The following is a 17,181-nucleotide window of genomic DNA, read 5'->3' as shown; positions in this document are numbered from 1 at the left end:
AGGGGCGGGCGGCTATCTGGGTCTTTAACGGTCCGTCGTGCGTCTACGACTCGGCGGCTACACATGGTTTCTTGTTTGATAGAGAGGGACACGAGGGAGGGAGAGACGGCCTCTGGCTCCAGTGCAGCTGGGGGATGGCTGACTGGTGGCTCTCCTCGCCGGGTGACGTGCGCACGTATGCTTTCTTTTATCCTCCCCGCTCTCCTCCTCCTCCTCCTCCTCCTCCTCCTCCTCCTCCTCCCTTCTCTCTCTCTCTCTCTCTCTCTCTCTCTCTCTCTCTCTCCACATATAAAGGCGTTTACTCCCCCCGCACGGTGCGCTGGAGTCGAGTGGTTCTTTTTTTTCTTCTCGTTTCCTCGTTTTTTTGTTGTTAAGCACGGCGGCTGTCTGGCAAGCGGGTTTGGTATAGGCTGGGTTAGGCTGTAGGGTAGCGATGGCTGGGGAGGCAGGCCGGGATAAGAGAAGGAGGGGAGACAGGGACGGTGTTTTTACTTGGATCGACTCGATGCGAGAGCGTCGTCATTTATCATTGCCATCATCAATTCAGCCCCGTTTCATGACGTGATTTCCCTAGGCGGCGTCTCGGGGACCTGAGAGACAGGCAGAATTGCTGCAGACGCAGCGTTGGCATTTATCTATCTTGCGCGCGCGCTCTCTCACGTACATGTATATATATAGTTATATCAAAGGCTATATTAATGCGAGGACCAACCGCGGCCCCTCGACATCCTGCGAAGATAGTAGGTACTACTCCGAACTACGCATGGCCAACCTCCGTGGCGGAGTACAGTTGTCCTCATACTAGCGGTAGACAATCATTAAAAAAGGGTTGGTTGGGGGTATCTATTATTTTTTTTCCCTATCCGTATCAATCCCTCCGCGTCCCGGCGGCCGTCTAATCCTCCTCGATGACGATCCCCTTCGGCTCCTCCTCTGCCGCTGCTAGCCCGTTCTCTCCTCGCGGCGACCCCGCCACCCCATCATCGTCGTCGTCGTCGCCGCCGCCGTCAGCCCTCCTGGTGACATCGGCTCTGGGCTTGACGCCGGGCTTCGCGGGGGGTCTCGTCGGGGCCGCGGCGTCGCCACCCTCGCCGTCGGCGCCCTTGGCCTTGGCCCTGTCCTTGCGGGCCTTGGCGCGCTCGCGCTTCTCGCGGTTGCGGCGGGTGCGGTCGTCGTCGCGGCGTTCGCGCTGGTCGCGGGCGGCCTCGAAGGCGGCGGCGGCGCGCTCGCGGGCGACCTCGTCGTCCATGCGGCGCAGGCGCTCGTACTCGCGGCGGCGGCTCGCCTTGTACACGTGGAACTCGCCGGACCCGGCGCCGGCGCTCGAGCCCTGCACGTTGGTGACGATCTCGGGCGGCAGCGGGAGGTCGCGCTTCCGCGACGACGAGCCGGACGCGCCGCCCCCCGCTGCCGCCGCTGCCGGCAGCGCGATCTCCCGCTCCGGCTTCGCGAACAGCGCGTCCACGTCCCGCGCCTGCGCCGACAGCGGCGTCAGCGCCCGCTTCTTGACCGCGCGCTTCGACCGCGGGTCCGCCGACGTCGGGATGCTCTCGGGTCCTTCGCCCGACATGGCTGGCTGGGCGTGGGATGGGGTGTGGGGGAGCGAGGGGAAGGGGGGGGGGCAGACGGGGAACCCCGGAGAAGGTGGGTTTGGGTGGGTTGGGTGTGGTCGTCCCGCTAGCTCGGTCTGGCGTGACCTGGTTGTCGGCTTCCTCCTACGTCCCGTCCTTCTACTTCTTTTCTGCTTTGAGATTCGTCTTCTTCAGCCCACGTGCCCTCCTTCTTTATCGCGCGCGCGTGTGCGGGTGGTAGCCGGTGGGCCAGCGAGAGCCCGAAAGCTTGGCTCTGGTCGCGATTTAGGGGTCGTCGAGGGATCTTGCTCGCGACGCCTAGGCCGGGTTCGGGCGCGGTCGTACGTTGGTGGCGTGATGCCCGGCGCCTCGTCCGTTTTTTGGGAAAACAATTCTATTTTCGGTCCCGACGCTGGCGAACCGGCGGGGATGGACGGGCGAGCGCGAGAAAGGAAAAAAAAAAAAAGGGGGAGGGGGGGAGAAGGATGCTGCTAACAGGCGCTGGCGTTGGGGAGGGCGCGCTGACAGGAGAAGTTCGGGTCGAGGGAGAGACGGTTGGACGATGGACGATAGACGACGGATGGAGAAAGCTGGCGAGCGGATGGACAGTGCCGGGTCGATAGGGGGAACATTCGTGGTGGTTTGTTTTTCATGCAGGGACGAGGCTGCGAGCTGCGAGAGGTGGACACGATGCGGTGGGCATCATATGATGATGATGAGGCTGGATGGGGAAAAAGGCACGGACGATGCTGACAGGGGGGGCTTCGAGAAAAAAAAAAGGCGAGGAGTGGGGAGCGGGTGCCAGCGTTGGTGACCTCACTTTGTGACTGCTCGCGTAGGCTAGAGGTACCATGTACCTGGTGCGTGCAATTTGTACACCTGCGTACCCGCCCAGGTCGCCGTGCTGGTGCGTCCGGCACGTGCGCACGCATACGCTACCTGCGCGATACCTCGCAGCCGCCGGGACGGCCAGGTTCCGTGGACCGGGCAGACGGCTAAATTGCGCGACGGGCGGCCAACGACATATGAGAGGTACGCCGGGTCAGGTACCTAAGGTTAGGTACCCAATCTCCTCTAGGAGGTACACGCAGGTACCTGTAGTGTTGGGTACCTGCCTAGTATCCAGAAGGAAACAAGCCCGGACGAGAAGAGGGCAGGCGCGGCTAACTACCTAGAACTGCCTAAGGTAACTGCCTACCCAAACGACGCCCGCCCGGCCGTAACATCGATAGGCCGCGCCTGCGCCGATTTCTAAGCCGCCGATCTCTGGCGGAGGTAGTCGGTACATGCCCCTGGGCAGAGGCACACGCGCACAGACACGTACCGGGTACTACCGGCGGTGCTGCCCAGGCCCACCAGTGGCATCCGGTCGGACGGGGCACCGCCTCGACCCTCTTTCTTCTCTCTGCTCTCCTCCCTCCCTCCACCCTCTTCGCTTCTCCCCTCTGCCTCTGCCACCCACGACACCGCGCTCAACGCCGTCCACGCAGGTACACGCAGGCGCACGCAGGCACACGCACCGCTTCACTCGCTCAGCTCACCCGCGCATGCGCACTCACGCCATCGCCCTCCCCGACGACAGCACCTCGCATGCCGACACCCCTACGCACATACGCCCAAGCCCACGGGACGTCGACCAGAGTCACCGCCATTGGCTACTCTCCCATGGCTGTGCGCGACGCAACGCCGCTCTCTGCCCTTCTTATATGCCTCAGCCGGCCAGCCCTGCTTCGTAACTCGCCGTGATTGATCGCTGGGAAGAGCAACGACCAACGTGTCGTACGAACCTGTCTGCCACGCCTCGTCGCCGCCCCACCGCCGACCATTCATTTCCCGCAAGGAACCAAAAAAGAGGTGACCTATCTCCCCTGTCTGGTCACCCCTCCAAGACCAGCCCATATCCCAGCCGCGCCTCGACCAACCGTCGCGCCTCTATATTGCCTTGAAATACCCGCCTGCCGTACCGACATCTTTCCGCACCGTTTCGCCCTTCTCCCCTAACCTTCCTCGCCTTTTCTCGCTTTCCACCATGGGCCGCCCAAGACTCATCATCCTCATCAGGCACGCCCAGTCCGAGGGCAACAGTATGCTCCCCCTCCTCTCCTCCTACCGTTCTGCGTGCGCGCGACGGACCGCTGGACTAACCACGAGCATAGAGAACCGCGAGATCCACCAGACGATCCCCGACCACCGGGTCAAATTGACGCCGGAAGGATGGCAGCAGGCCCGCGATGCCGGCCGCCGGTTGCGCGCCATGCTCCGCCCTGACGATACCCTGCAGTTCTACACCTCGCCGTATCAACGAACGAGGGAGACCACTGAAGGGATCCTCGAGACGCTGACCTCGGACGACCCCGACCCGTCCCCCTTCAAGCGGACCAATATGAAGATCTACGAGGAGCCCCGCTTGCGCGAGCAGGACTTTGGCAACTTCCAACCCTGCAGCGCCGAGATGGAGCGCATGTGGCAGGAGCGTGCTGACTACGGTCACTTTTTCTACCGTATCCCCAATGGCGAGAGCGCTGCTGACGCATATGATCGTGTCTCGGGCTTCAACGAGAGCCTCTGGCGCCAGTTCGGCGAAGAAGACTTCCCCAGCGTCTGTGTCTTGGGTATGTTACCGTAGCCCCCCCCAATAATACACTCTCCTACCCTCTGTCTTGCGGTATCGGCGAACGACTGACAAGTTGCACTCGCACCCAGTAACACACGGACTCATGTCTCGCGTCTTCCTGATGAAGTGGTACCACTTCTCAGTCGAATATTTCGAAGACCTGCGCAACGTCAACCACTGCGAGTTTCTCATCATGACGAAGCAGAAAGACAGCGGCAAATACGACCTCGAGAACAAGCTCCGAACCTGGTCGGAGCTGCGGCGAGAGCGGGCCGCCCTCCAGGCCAAGGAGGACGAAGCCAAGGGCCTAGCCGATGCCGGCAAGGAGAAGTCGCCCAACAAGCTCGAGAGGCAAAACTCGGTCCCCATCCCGATGCGCAGATGGGGCGGCTGTCCCCAGGGCTGCAACCACGGCAAGACCTTCAAGATACGACGTGACTTGGCTGAGCTGCGGCTGCATGACGAAAACGATGCCAAGATCGGCTTTGCTCATGCTGTACCCGACGCCCACGCCACTATAGCCAGTCGCAGAGCCCCAGGCAAGCGTGTTCAACGCCCCACCAACTCTGAAGATGACTCTGATGACCCCCGTGGCAAGCTAACCCCACACATCGACGTTACCAAGGCACAGGAAGAAGTCGTTTCCTCGCCCGATGGAACCCCTTCATTCATCACCGTCGACGACCGGATTCGAAACGCTCTCAAGACTCCTCAGATACACACATTCCTTCACGTCGGTCGCGACTTTGGAGGAACCTATTCGGGACATGCATCTGAGGAGGAGGAGCTGTCCGAGAGCGACGCTCGCGAGCGTCTCGCATCCAAGGCTGCCCGCGTTAAGCACGGCGGGACGACGACGACGGCGACGGCGACGGCGAACGGCAAGGGCCCAGCCTGGCACCCGAGCGTCCGGCACACCCACGCCCACGCCAATCGGCTCGGGGACGCCCCGGGGAACTCGGATCAGGGGTCGGAAGGAGGCGACGAGGCCGAGATTGAAGACGACCTCGACAAGGCCGAGAGGGAGGATAAGAGTATAAGAGGAAGCGTGTACTAAAGCAAGCGCGGGCGGGCAGGCAGGCTCTTTTTGTATATGGCCTGGCCTGGATCGCTTGTACCGGACGGGTGGTTTTTAAATCGTTTCAGAACACGGCAGCGATACCCTTCATAACTACGGATAGAGAGAGCAAATATGAGAAGGTCCCCTGGGACTATGTAGTATGACGGATGACCGACTTCTTTTTTACTGTTTGTGACGAGGGTATAAGAGCGATGGGCAGTCAATTTGCGTTACTGTGCCATCAGTCACTATTAGAACCAACTCGGGGCTCACAGTATTTATATTGTTGTATGTCTTTCTTCTATCTACGTTATCAACGTGTCGTCGCAACATAACCCCCCCTGTATGCCAGTATGCTGTTGTATGTCTTTTTCCCATCTACGTTATCGACATGTCGTCGCAACACAACCCTCCCCCGCCCTATATATATCTAGCCTTGTCGTAAGGCGCAGTACACACGTATTTCTTCCTATAGACGCGTGACGCTAGCCTCGAGCTCGTTTTAAGGCCCAGGTGTCCTCCGTTTTTACGGTCTCCTTGATAAGGCTGCTTATCTCCTTCCGTTGAGCCTTAACCGTCGACTCCTGTTGGTTTAGGAGGTCGTTATCGGGGTTTGGCGCGGGGTCTTGGTTCGCTGACCGTCTCCGCGTCGTTGTTATCTGGTACGAGGACCCTTCCCCGCCGGAAAAGAGTCCTCGGTGAGGGTCCTGAGAGTCGCGGGGGCGAGAGGGGCCCCCAATTGCGTAAAGCTGTATTTGGGTGGTATGACGCGACGTCGGCGATAGTAGGTAAATTTTGACGAGGCGAATTGCCCTGTCTCATGCCTCCGTAGATAGCGAGAGGTACCTCTTCTCGCCCTCGTATGTTGCCTTAAGATTTAAAATACTCGGGGAAGGCGGTAATGAGAGCCTTTGATGTAGTGACGATAGATACGCTTCTATACTCCTCATTTCCTAACTCGAGCTTTTCCAGGGGTTCGAAAAGCGCTCCATGGCTCGGTGCTCTGGCAAGCACGTAGGTACGGAACTTGAAATATGCCGCGAGGACCTCTGACGCTACGAATCCGGAACGTCATGGAGTAATAGGTAGCCACCACCGTAGGCAAGCGAAGCCGCCCTTTGCTATTACTTAGACGAGGCTTCTACCTCCGTAGTCAGAGGTCTCGTCTGGATATTTGCCGTCCATGTTGCCTTGGCGTCGAGACTGCTCGACAACTTTAAGTAGTCGAGCAGTGATTGTTGGAGTTGTTATTAATATATCCGGGATGGAGAATCCACCCACTACCCGAGTGTGAGACTTGCAAAAGGCACCGTTGCCAAATGCCCCCCCTATAATGATGTTGGGGTACGTCGTCCGACAACTGGTACACTTTCGTTCCGTGAAGTAATGTTTCTTTCCCTCATCCTATTCATATCCGTGTCACTCGGTATTCCCGTTGTAAAAGGAGCAAACCGATGCGGTGCTGGAGAATTGGCAGTTGGAACAGGCGCCGTTGAAGTGCTTTAACGTGTCTCAATAGGTGTATTGTTCACATGGGCCGCGCGAATTCTTGTTTTGGCATTGCTTGCGCGGCTTCGTGTTGGTTTGATCAGATGTGAGGAAGGCCACCAGGGCTGACATCTTTTGCTGGCGGTCTAGTTCGATCTTTGGTAGATTGTATATATATAGGCTTCTGTACCCGGTGTGCCCCGTGCTCGCTGCGGTTAGAACGCGCTAACGAGTGATACGGGGTTTGCCGTACGGCGCGACCCTACCCGCTACGCGAGTGGCCCTTGAGCCGGGGGTGGCGGCAACTGCTACTGAGGCAGTAGGGGCAGAAGAAGGATTGCTCGCGGCAATAGGGGCGAGCTGAGCGGCCGTGAAGGGGCCGGGGCCGCTGGCGGGCAGATCGCTCGTGACGGCGGTGGGCGGCTCACCACCTCCACTGGTGGTGTTGTGCTGGGTAAGACGTAGACGCCTACATCCTACGACTTGTTGATGTAGGCTCATAAGGACATCCCGTACGTGACGTATATATCCCTGTACATCTTCATGCGGAGAGTTGGCTGTTAGCCAACCCGCCCCCGATCCCCGGTGGCGGTGACAAGTGGCTATACAGTCCTGTTAAGCTCTTTCGGTGCGAGAGAGAGCTGGAAGGGGAGAGAGTTCCCGTCGGGTCCTGCCAAGAGCTGGAATGCTCGAGCGCTGTACACCGTTACGCGGCCGCGCGAGAGCGGTAGCGTAGTGTGGTAGTATGTAGGTATGATGTGCTATATCTGTAGGTGGGGTTCTCAGCAGACGGCTGCTAATCAGCATTTAGTATCTCTTGGTCGAGAAGATCGGAACCTCTTAGAGGCGCTAGAAAGTCGGGGCTCGGCTCAGAGACACGAAGAGCGGCCTGCGCTCTACTTGCGGGAGAGGTGTATAGGGGAGAATGGGATGTGGCGGCTCAGAGTGTGTTAAGAGGGGACGAGATGACGGGACGACGGAGCTTGATGGTGATGATATTGATGGTGCTGACGGGCGAGGTGAAGAGGTGGTAAGTCGGCGAAAGAGGAGAAAGGGGGAGCATGGGAGGAGAAGGCGAGGCGGAGACTATAATGGGAGCTGATAGGATCAGCCAGCGAGATCAGCCAGTGCGTGGGATCAGTCCAAAGGAGGCAATTAAGCAGGATCAACAACACAGCGTGACCGATATTACGTGCACAAGGCCGCACGCAGAATCTCCTCGAGTTCAGTTTCGGCGTCGCTCATAGAGAGTAAGAGGCTAGTAGTACGGAGCCAACACAGCTTCTGTAAACTAAACGCTCGGCGAATGGCCGCTGTGTTGCTTAGGTGTGTAAATTCCTGTGCGTAGGTCTCGATATCGAAGTCATATCTGGGTGTCTCGGGAGCGGATGTATCTTCCGCGAGGAGGCACCAATAGGTGCGGGGATGTCTTTCAGTGCTGGGAGGGGGCAACAGGGGGAGTACTACCATATCCACACCCCAGGAAACAGTAGTTTCTGTATGCTGTATGTTGAGAGGATGGGGTATAGGTGCACATACACGGATGTGTATACACCTATATTAGTATGCTGTTCGTATCCCCCTCGTCCCCGCACCCCCCGTCCGTCGAGGTAGGTGTGCCTCGCGGGGAGGCGGCGGCGGCGGCGGAGGGTTAGGAGGTGGCTGCCACTAGCCCGTAGGTCCGTTGGCGTCGCTTCTTCAGACGGAGATTGGTGTCGATATTGTTAGGTATATTCATCCTTGTTGCCGGTACGGACGCCTGCCGCCTGTATATACCTGGGGCTTCCTTTTACACCTTCTATACCGGGTCTCGTGGTACAGTTAGATACTAGAGGCCCCGCTGGATTGACGATAGGATTGTCGTAATCGTGTTGCTTCGTTATTATTTATAGGTATTCGAAAATGGCTTCGACTATAGAATAAGTCCCGGTAAAAATAACACGTCGAAAGATGGAGGGGTTATAGCCCCCCTTTGGATGCCGATGATTAGCAGCAGCTTAACGTCGTGTTTAGAAAGTATTTAATGCGTTTCGTTGATCACGAAAGGCTCGGTCGGCAGCAAGTTGATGTTGGTTTATAAGATGTCCTTGATAATCATGTAATCGTAGTGGCTCGAGACTCGGACAGTAGCAGCCGTCGCAGCGTTATTAATTAGGAAGCTTCCATAAGGTTCGTTCTGATTTCGCCGTTTATGTCGGTGACGTTGGTTCTCATTTCGTTGTAATATTTGGCGTGGAGCTTCGTGGTTCTATGGCGGTTTACGAGCATGAATCAGCCGCTCAGACCGACCGGACCGCCTACATAGAATTCGCGGTATACCGGGGTGCCACATGTGTTTTGAGCTCGACCCGGATCCTTCTCGTCCCCGTCCCCCCGTCTGTCGAGGCAGGTGTGCCTCACAGGGGGGAGCGGCAGAGGGTTGGGAGGTGGTTACCGCCAGCCTGCAAATTGAAATCGGGCAAATCGGAGATACCCCAGATTATCGCTGGGGTGATTCATCATTGGTGTAGCCGAGCTGAGGAGGAGACCATCGTAATTGATTGCGGCGATAAGTTTATGCGTCGACGACCTCTCATTTTTTTTCTTTAGAGTTAGGCGAATGCTAGCAGCATTCAGAGAGAGACGCACTGAACGCGGCGGCTAGGCAACGGTGGGAAGGCCTCGCTGCTCTTAAGACACCCGCGGGGCCCATGTGTTGTCTTCATGACATGGATAGAGAGGTGTCTCTATAGCTGATGCTGCGGCCAGCTGGAGCCACAGCGAGGGTAAGAGGTGCTATTGTGATGATTGTAGTTTCTACTGGCTGCTGTTAGTAAAGTTGAGACTTCTTCGCCATCCCTGTGATCCCACCACTCGTTGATTCGGGAGGAATCCCGAAAATGATTTCACCTTGTACTGAATTTCCATTCAGGCCTAGGTACTTCGCCCTAGAATAAAGGGGGGTTCTTGGATGGGAGATAACAGGGAATGGCATACGCGTCATAGCTTTCTCGCCGACAGTCGCCAGCGTTGTCGCCACGTCGATACGCTCCAGCATCAGCTGGTGTAGTAGCTGATATGGGCCAGCCGTCGGGACTAAGTAGGGGTTCGTCATCGGTTGACGAAGGTATACCTGCCCCAGTATCGCTCCTACTGTGAAATATTTAGGAACTGTGGCCGTCTAAAGAAAGGGTGAATAGTTGAAGGATTGCAGCTATCTGCGTAGCCTTTTGCGAGCCGTTTTCCGTGCCTTTTATCCCCGATTGGCTGCCACTAGGGCAGGGCTCATCCTGTGGCTGCACGTGACCGATTGCGTGCCTGCGCGCCCACAGGAACCCGACTTCAAAAGTCCTGTCCTGCGTAGCAAAACATCGATCGACTCGTAGGTGGTCATGACGCACACACGTCACTATTAACACTACGCAGTACTTGCGCAACAAAAAGATACCAAAGCCCGCTGAATACGAGCTTGATATAAGGTTCAGGTCTGACTGTCGACACTGAACTCACACGGGGAGATGTGCCACGTGCTCGAATGGGTTGGTCCCATGGGACGTCGTTTTGGTTCCAGGATACCATCTCTTCATTATGACAGTCGCTGCCCCCGAGATAAAATATGCGCCAACCTGGGCGAAGTCGCCAGATACGAGCACGCCAGGTGACATTAACAGAGCCAACGGTCTCATAGATTGCCCAGGCCGCTGCGGGCGTCGGCCTAGTCCTCGTCGTCCTTGGCTTTAACGTAGAGCTGATCGCGAAAGGATCCAACCAACCTTGGGTGACGCGAGCAGACTCGTTTCCCGGGACTTGGGACTTCCCGTTAGGTAGCGGGATCTGGGCAGTCATATATCGCCGTAGGAACACTTGCTCTAAGACCACTACCACCGTAAGGCGGCACGACTCGTTGGGCAGAGCGTCCACCACCGAAGCTGGAAATTTTTATACTTCAATACAGACTAGAATGCTGCCCGAATCTTGCCCTCGCCCATTTCCTTCTTCGTGAGAGGGCCGGTGCTGCTGCTGCTTTAACCTGTGCAGTGGGTGTGCGGTGGGTGTGTGGTAGGTGTGCTTGGCCTGCTGACTATGGCAGTATTGGGAGCCTCAATCTGCCACCCCGGTTAAAGTTGCTGCAATGCCAAAAATGGCCCAAACTTACAGGGGTTAGTTTCTAGACCCCATGTACAATATGTATGGTTTCTACTCCCCCTGTCTTTGTTGCTGTAAAATTAATTTACTATTAACTAGTACTCGTTATCTAGGAATCGTTTTCTAATCTAACTATCTTAATTCTTTCTCAATAAAGGACATGGGACATCAAGACACTGTAAAGATAAACTATATACTTAATAGAGCTCAAATAATTATAGAAGCAAGATAAGCTAGGCAAGTAGATAACTTACAGGTATTGCTTTTCCAGTATTGGAGGCCCTTTAAATTCCCCCCTTAATAGGCTTGTATCGCCTTGTGGTAATGGCATAGCAAACTGACGCGGTTAATAGAGTTGTAGTTCCACCTCGTGCGTTCGAGCTCTCAAGAGACGGTAACGAGATGGGGTTGTAGCTGATCCTGTATGAAACATCCCGGGAGCTATAGTAGACATAGCTAGTGACTACTGCTTGCAATGGCTCGTTTAGACAAACATCCTCTGCGTATTCCTATTGGCAGCAAGTCGGCGTCTCGACTGCCGATTCTCAAGAACTCAACCATTCATAGGAAGATGCCTTCAAGACTAAACGTTTATTGATCGACAACGACTCCTCCCATGTCCGGCTCGCCCGGCGGTTGTCCTGTTCGAGTTCTCTAATAACATTGTGTCATTTTTGGAACTTTTTGGTTCATTCAAGAGCGTCGCTCTTGAATCATATGTTTTTCCACAGAATGAAGCGGGCTATTCGCGATGTCCGTCCCAGATTCCCTTGCTCTGGCCGCATCCTGCACCAGGCAAACCCCTAATCTAACATAGCCCTGAGTACCTGGATCTGCTCCAGCACGCTTGATCGACTGGTACCGCCTTTAGCCGTTTTCGCTTCGACACTCGTTTCATATTCGAATGCCTCCGCAATGTCTGCTGTGAACCGAGAATCAATGGCTTGCAGTTGCTCAAGGGTCAGCTTGTCCATCGAAACTTCCAGCTTTTCAGACTGTGCAACGACGCGTCCAGAGATGTGGTGAGCCTCTCTGAACGGACATCCCTTCCTCACCAACCACTCTGCGACATCAGTGGCTAGCATCGTTTTGTCCAGAGCAGCCTCCATCCGCTCTGGCCGCACCTTCAATGTAGCAATGACCCCATTGGCTATGCCTAGACTATCCGACACAGTCCGAACCGAATCCAGCATAGGCTCCCACCCTTCCTGGAGATCTTTATTATAGCAAGATGGCAAGCCTTTCAGAGTCTTCCAAGTGAATAGTTAGTCGCTACTCTCGATACGCTCCTGGTCACCCTCAAAGCCAAGGCAACTGGCCGAGATGTCAATATGAGGACTCACCATCATTAACCCAGCCATTTGACCGAAAGCACGCCCTGACTTGCCGCGCAGAAGCTCTAACGAGTCCCCGTTGAATTTATTAGGCATTAAAGAGCTACCCGTACAATAGGCGTCGGCCAGCCGCACGAAACCGAACTCAGATGTCGAATACATGATGAGGTCCTCAGCCCACCTGCTGACGTGGTTGGTGAAAATCGAGTTCCAGACCAGGAAGTCGATTAGGAAATCGCGGTCGGCCGAAGTATTCATGGAGTTCAAGGTTATTCCGCTAAACCCAAGCTCCTCAGCTATCATATTTCGATCGATTCGAAATGGATTGCCGGCCAAAGCGCCACAACCAAGTGGACTTACATTGACCCTTTCGAAAACTTGGCGCAACCGCTCGAGATCCTGCTTGAACGCAGCGGCATATGACATCAGCCATTGAGACCACCGAACTGGCTGGGAACGTTGGGTGTGGGTGTATCCAGGCATGATATAATTACTGAGGTTGTCAGTTAGCAGGGGGCCGCTTTTGGCCAGAGGTAGGGCTAGGCTTACATTTCATCAGACTCGGCACGCGTGATAATGACCTTGAGGAATGCAACGAGTTGGCTGTCGATTTCGCGGATCCGATCGCGTAACCACATGCGCATATCACAGACAACTTGCTCGTTGCGGCTGCGACCTGTGTGCAGCTTACCCGCGATGTCCTTACCGATAACCTCTCCTAAGCGACGTTCGTTTGCCGTATGAATCTGGTCCATTGTGTTAGCCTCGAGAAGTTGAGTAGAATTGAGTGACCTCTCACATCTTCGTCATTCGGCATGATAGCGAAAGTTCCCTGCTTCCATTCTTCCATCACTTGGAGCAAACCACGCTCAATCGCCTGAAATTCGTCTTCGCTGATGATGCCAGCCTTTGAGTTGGCCCTGGCAAAAGCAATCGATCCAAGGATATCTTCTTTGTAAAGAGCCTTATCGTACTGGATCGAGGCATTGTACTTATGCATGAGAGGATCAATCGCACCTGCGCACCGTGAGGTCAGTATACTGCATCTGAAGCTTGTTTCCCGAGACATTCCAACCTGTGAACCTGCCCCCCCAGAGCATGCCAGCTGCCGGGGCGTCTGCCTTTTTCTCGGCCATGTTGAAATATTTGTGAGTGGCGTTCGTTGCGTTTTCAAGGCCGATGAAATCAATGGGATCGATGAGACCAAGGGAGCATATGGCGCGTAATTGTACCAATTGGCGTTCGAGATCAAGGGCGTAAGTAATCAAGGTCGAAAAGTTTTTTGAGGAATGAAAGTTGGTCGATCAGTTGAGGGTAGTCATAGGAAAAGTTTGTGGGGCTGACACTGGTTTCACGTGTCACGTAAGGACCCCGCTTACTACCTACGGTGCACCATTAGTGCGTATCCGACAAAACGATTTTCGCGAATTAAAAATCGACCCAAACGTAAAAATGGGGCCACCTTATTGAGCTACTATAAAAGTCATCAACTTCAATTATATATTATTAAGTCAATTAAAGGAATATAATTAAACGGATTTTATATTAAAATAAACGAATGCTTAATCTATAACTATACATAAATCATGTATTACGTAATATAATATCTAAAGATTTATAGGTAGTTAAAAACAGGTAATATTATAAAAGTTATTAACTTTTATAATATATAATAGCGTTAATTTAAAAGATATAATGAAAATTATATAATATATAAATAGATGCATGCTTAATTTATAAGTAAATATAAATTATCTCTCATATAGAATAAAGTTTATAAAGAAAAACGTAACTAAAGTGGATTATTATAATAAAGGTTACTAACTTTAACCTTATATTATAAAGCTAACTAAAGAGATATAATAAAATAAATATAATAATTTAATTAATAGTTTATTATTATATATATCATTACTTATATAATATAATATTTATAAATAAAAACTTAAATAAAGAAAAGGTTTTTAATAAAGGTTTCTAATTATAACATTATATTAAAAGGATAATTTTAATAATGAAATTAAATATATTAAATATTTTATATTTAAATAATCTATCTATTAAGGAGGAACAGAGCGTACGCGATATTAGAGTCCCGAATAGGTTTATTCGAAAGTATACTCTATTAAAGACTATAATACGTACGATAGTCCAAGATAAATAAAACTAGTATCACTATACTAATTAAAGGACGAGTAATCTAATATAGTTATCGTATCTTAGCCATGCCCTTTAGTTATAGAGATATAGTAGTCGCTAGCCCGAAGGCATAAGAGGTAAGGGAAGAAAAGAAATAAAACGTAAAAGCTACTTATTCGGTTATAGCGGTACGACCAAGTAACTTAAGCGCCTATAACTAAAATAGATATACTAATCGAAGAACGACGAATCTAATAATAAAAACAAATCTTTTATTAAAATAGAAATAATAAAAATAGTAATCTAATTAAGTAATAAACTAAATAATAAATATAGCATAACCCGTACTTACGGGAACTATAGTTACTCTATATAGGTATAAGGCCTATCGTAACGTATTACGTAATGCATTAAAAGAATATGTCTTACTATACTACTATAGTATATTATTTAATAAATATTAAATTAGAAATATATAATTCTTTATTACGTAAATATTAATATCTATATTATAGTAGTACGGTAGATCTAGGCTACGTAGCCTTTTCGATATATATTTATATAGGTCGCGTACTTATATTTTTATTAGTTAGACTTAGACCTATAGATATTACGACCTATAGCCATTTACTCGTTTTCTTGCCATGCCTTTCTAGCCATCCTCCTCGTTCCCGTTTCTAGTCCCCCTTTCCTAGCTACCGTTTTTAGCTAGCCGATTAACCGATTATAGCTATTTATAGCTATAATCTTAGTTAATCGGTACTAGGCTAGTTATTAGTAGTTAAGTAGTATAGTGGTGCGGTAAGACATGCCCTCTTGATGTATTACGTAATACGCTACGATAGGCCTTATGCCTATATAGAGTAACCATAGCTCCCGTAAGTACGGGACATGCTATGCTTATTATTTAATTCATCGCCTAACTAGATTGCTATTTTTATTATTTTTACCTTAATTAAAGATTCGTTTTTATCATTAGATTCGTCGTTCTCCGATTAGTATATCTATCTTAGTTATAGGCGCTTAAGTTACTTCGTCGTACCGCTATAGCCGAATAAGTAACTTTTACGTTTTACTCCTTTTCTTCCCTTACCTCTTATGCCTTCGGGCTAGCGACTACTATATCTCTACGACTAAAGGGCATAGCTAAGATACGATAACTACATTAGATTCCTTGCCTCTTAATTAATATAGCGACATTAGTTTCATCCATCCTAGACTATCGTACGTATTATAGTCTTCGATAAAGTACACTTTCGAGTAAACATATCCGGGTCTCTAGCATCGCGTACGCTCTGTACCTCCTCAGTAGTCCTTATTTCGTACCTCTATTATAGCGTACCTACGCTACTCCTATTTAATAGCGACTACCTAGTAGCCTAAGCCGTAACCTCATTAGTCTTAAAAGTAACCTTTTGCAACCGTTTTTATAGTTATTAGGTTTAGGATACGACGATTAGGAGATTCTCTATTTTTTAGTTAATTAGGAGCTATTTTCGTAGCTCTAGAGCCGTTTTTCATGGCTTTTAGCTTTTAAGCCTTTTTAGGTAGCTAGATTAATAGGAAGGGCAGATAATCATAGCGACTATTAATAACTACGCCCTCCCATTAGCTTTTAATTAGCTTACCTAAAAGCTCGTTCGCCGATTAGTAGATCTATCTTATTCTCGTTTCTTAATTATTTCTTTTAAAGAAGCTATATCCGTTTTCGTTTGGTTTTACCTCCGTCGTTTTTCAAGTACCTAAATAGCCGTTTTCTTAGTTAACCTAACTCCGTTACCGCTACTACCCCTTTTTATAACCTCGTACGCGCTTAAAGGCATCTATTCTTTACCGATCGATCTATTTTAACCGTAAGAGGCTTACCATCTTAATTACCTTTATTTATCCTAGCTAGTTACGGTACCTAGGGAGGTTTCTCTTTAACCGATAAGTATTACGATACCTTCATTTACCTTATAATAAGATACCGATAAACCTTATACCTACGAACCTAATCGGGACCTACCGATTAACGCGATAAACCTATAAATGATACCGATACGAACGAATTAAATAGATATTAAATAAGATAGCCTAGAAAAAAAAAACAGTTATAGTTATAGAATAGTTATAGGTTAATACCCGGAGACCCCTCTTATCGCTTTTATCGATATATAGTTAATAGGAAGAGCTAGAGCCTCTAGAACTACGTATAAGGGAGGGATCGAGGGTTAAGGGAAGCCCGGTAGATACTGCCGGACGAATATAGGAACGGTTACTAAAAACGAATTATAGAAACGGATATGAATAGGATATATTAATTAGTTTATAGGATTAGGAATTAATTAAAAAGGATCGGTAAAAGATAGCCATAAACGAAAAGAACGGAGATTACGTTATATCGTATAGGATTATTTCTTTATTTCTTACGGGAGCTACGCTTGTTTTACCTACCCGTTATAGTTCCTATTTTCCAATTAATCCCTATTATTTCTTAATAGCCCTAATGAACCTGGCTCGCTCTTAATTAATCAGGGTTAATTAGGAATAGGTTAATTAGGTTAGTTTATAGGTTATAGCTCCGTTAGCTTAGTTATTCTTATTAATTAATCTTTCCTACCGTTTCCTATTAATCGTTAATTAAACTAGCTTAGCTCTTAATTAATAGCGATTAAATAGGTTCGGGATTAATTAGGTTTAGGTTCAGGATCAGGTAGGGTTATAATCACCTACCTATTACCTACTTATTATTATTATAATCGTTCCTAGTTAACTTATTTCCTAACTCATTCTATTAGCCTTTAATTAAACTAGCTAGCTTTTAGTTAATTAAGGTTAATCGGGATTAAGATTAGGTTAAATAGGAAC

At 50.5% G+C, this 17,181-nt stretch overlaps 4 protein-coding genes across 4 annotated transcripts; 2 read left to right on the top strand and 2 right to left on the bottom strand.

The window, feature by feature from the left end:
• Position 1: 1 nt before the first annotated feature.
• On the top strand, positions 2-667 carry GGS23DRAFT_530173 (uncharacterized protein). The gene has a single exon (XM_051514727.1). The coding sequence runs from the start codon at positions 64-66 to the stop codon at positions 424-426; it is 363 nt and encodes a 120-aa protein (XP_051372087.1). The 5' UTR covers positions 2-63; the 3' UTR covers positions 427-667.
• A 228-nt stretch (positions 668-895) lies between these two features.
• GGS23DRAFT_596558 (DUF1168-domain-containing protein) lies at positions 896-1,570 on the bottom strand (the record flags this gene model as incomplete). The annotated part of the gene is made up of 1 exon (XM_051518494.1): positions 896-1,570. One exon carries the CDS (start codon positions 1,568-1,570, stop codon positions 896-898), a length of 675 nt encoding a protein of 224 aa, XP_051372086.1.
• Positions 1,571-3,600: 2,030 nt separating this feature from the next.
• GGS23DRAFT_621027 (phosphoglycerate mutase-like protein) lies at positions 3,601-5,736 on the top strand (the record flags this gene model as incomplete). Its single annotated transcript, XM_051521145.1, has 3 exons — positions 3,601-3,655; positions 3,728-4,183; positions 4,275-5,736. The coding sequence occupies 3 exons, from the start codon at positions 3,601-3,603 to the stop codon at positions 5,240-5,242; spliced, it is 1,479 nt and encodes a 492-aa protein (XP_051372085.1). The 3' UTR covers positions 5,243-5,736.
• A 5,300-nt stretch (positions 5,737-11,036) lies between these two features.
• Positions 11,037-13,532, bottom strand: GGS23DRAFT_566615 (argininosuccinate lyase). The gene is made up of 5 exons (XM_051516285.1): positions 13,268-13,532; positions 12,992-13,209; positions 12,742-12,938; positions 12,202-12,685; positions 11,037-12,108 (listed from the first exon to the last, which is right to left on the bottom strand). The coding sequence occupies exons 1-5, from the start codon at positions 13,326-13,328 to the stop codon at positions 11,662-11,664; spliced, it is 1,407 nt and encodes a 468-aa protein (XP_051372084.1). The 5' UTR covers positions 13,329-13,532; the 3' UTR covers positions 11,037-11,661.
• Between the last annotated feature and the right edge of the window lie 3,649 nt (positions 13,533-17,181).

The sequence above is a fragment of the Durotheca rogersii genome (assembly GCF_024521655.1).
Source record: "Durotheca rogersii strain YMJ 92031201 chromosome Unknown GGS23scaffold_9, whole genome shotgun sequence".
NCBI classification, from domain to species: Eukaryota; Fungi; Ascomycota; class Sordariomycetes; order Xylariales; family Xylariaceae; genus Durotheca; species Durotheca rogersii.
Note: the sequence above shows the minus strand (reverse complement) of the source record. Positions and strands in the feature narration are given on the sequence as shown.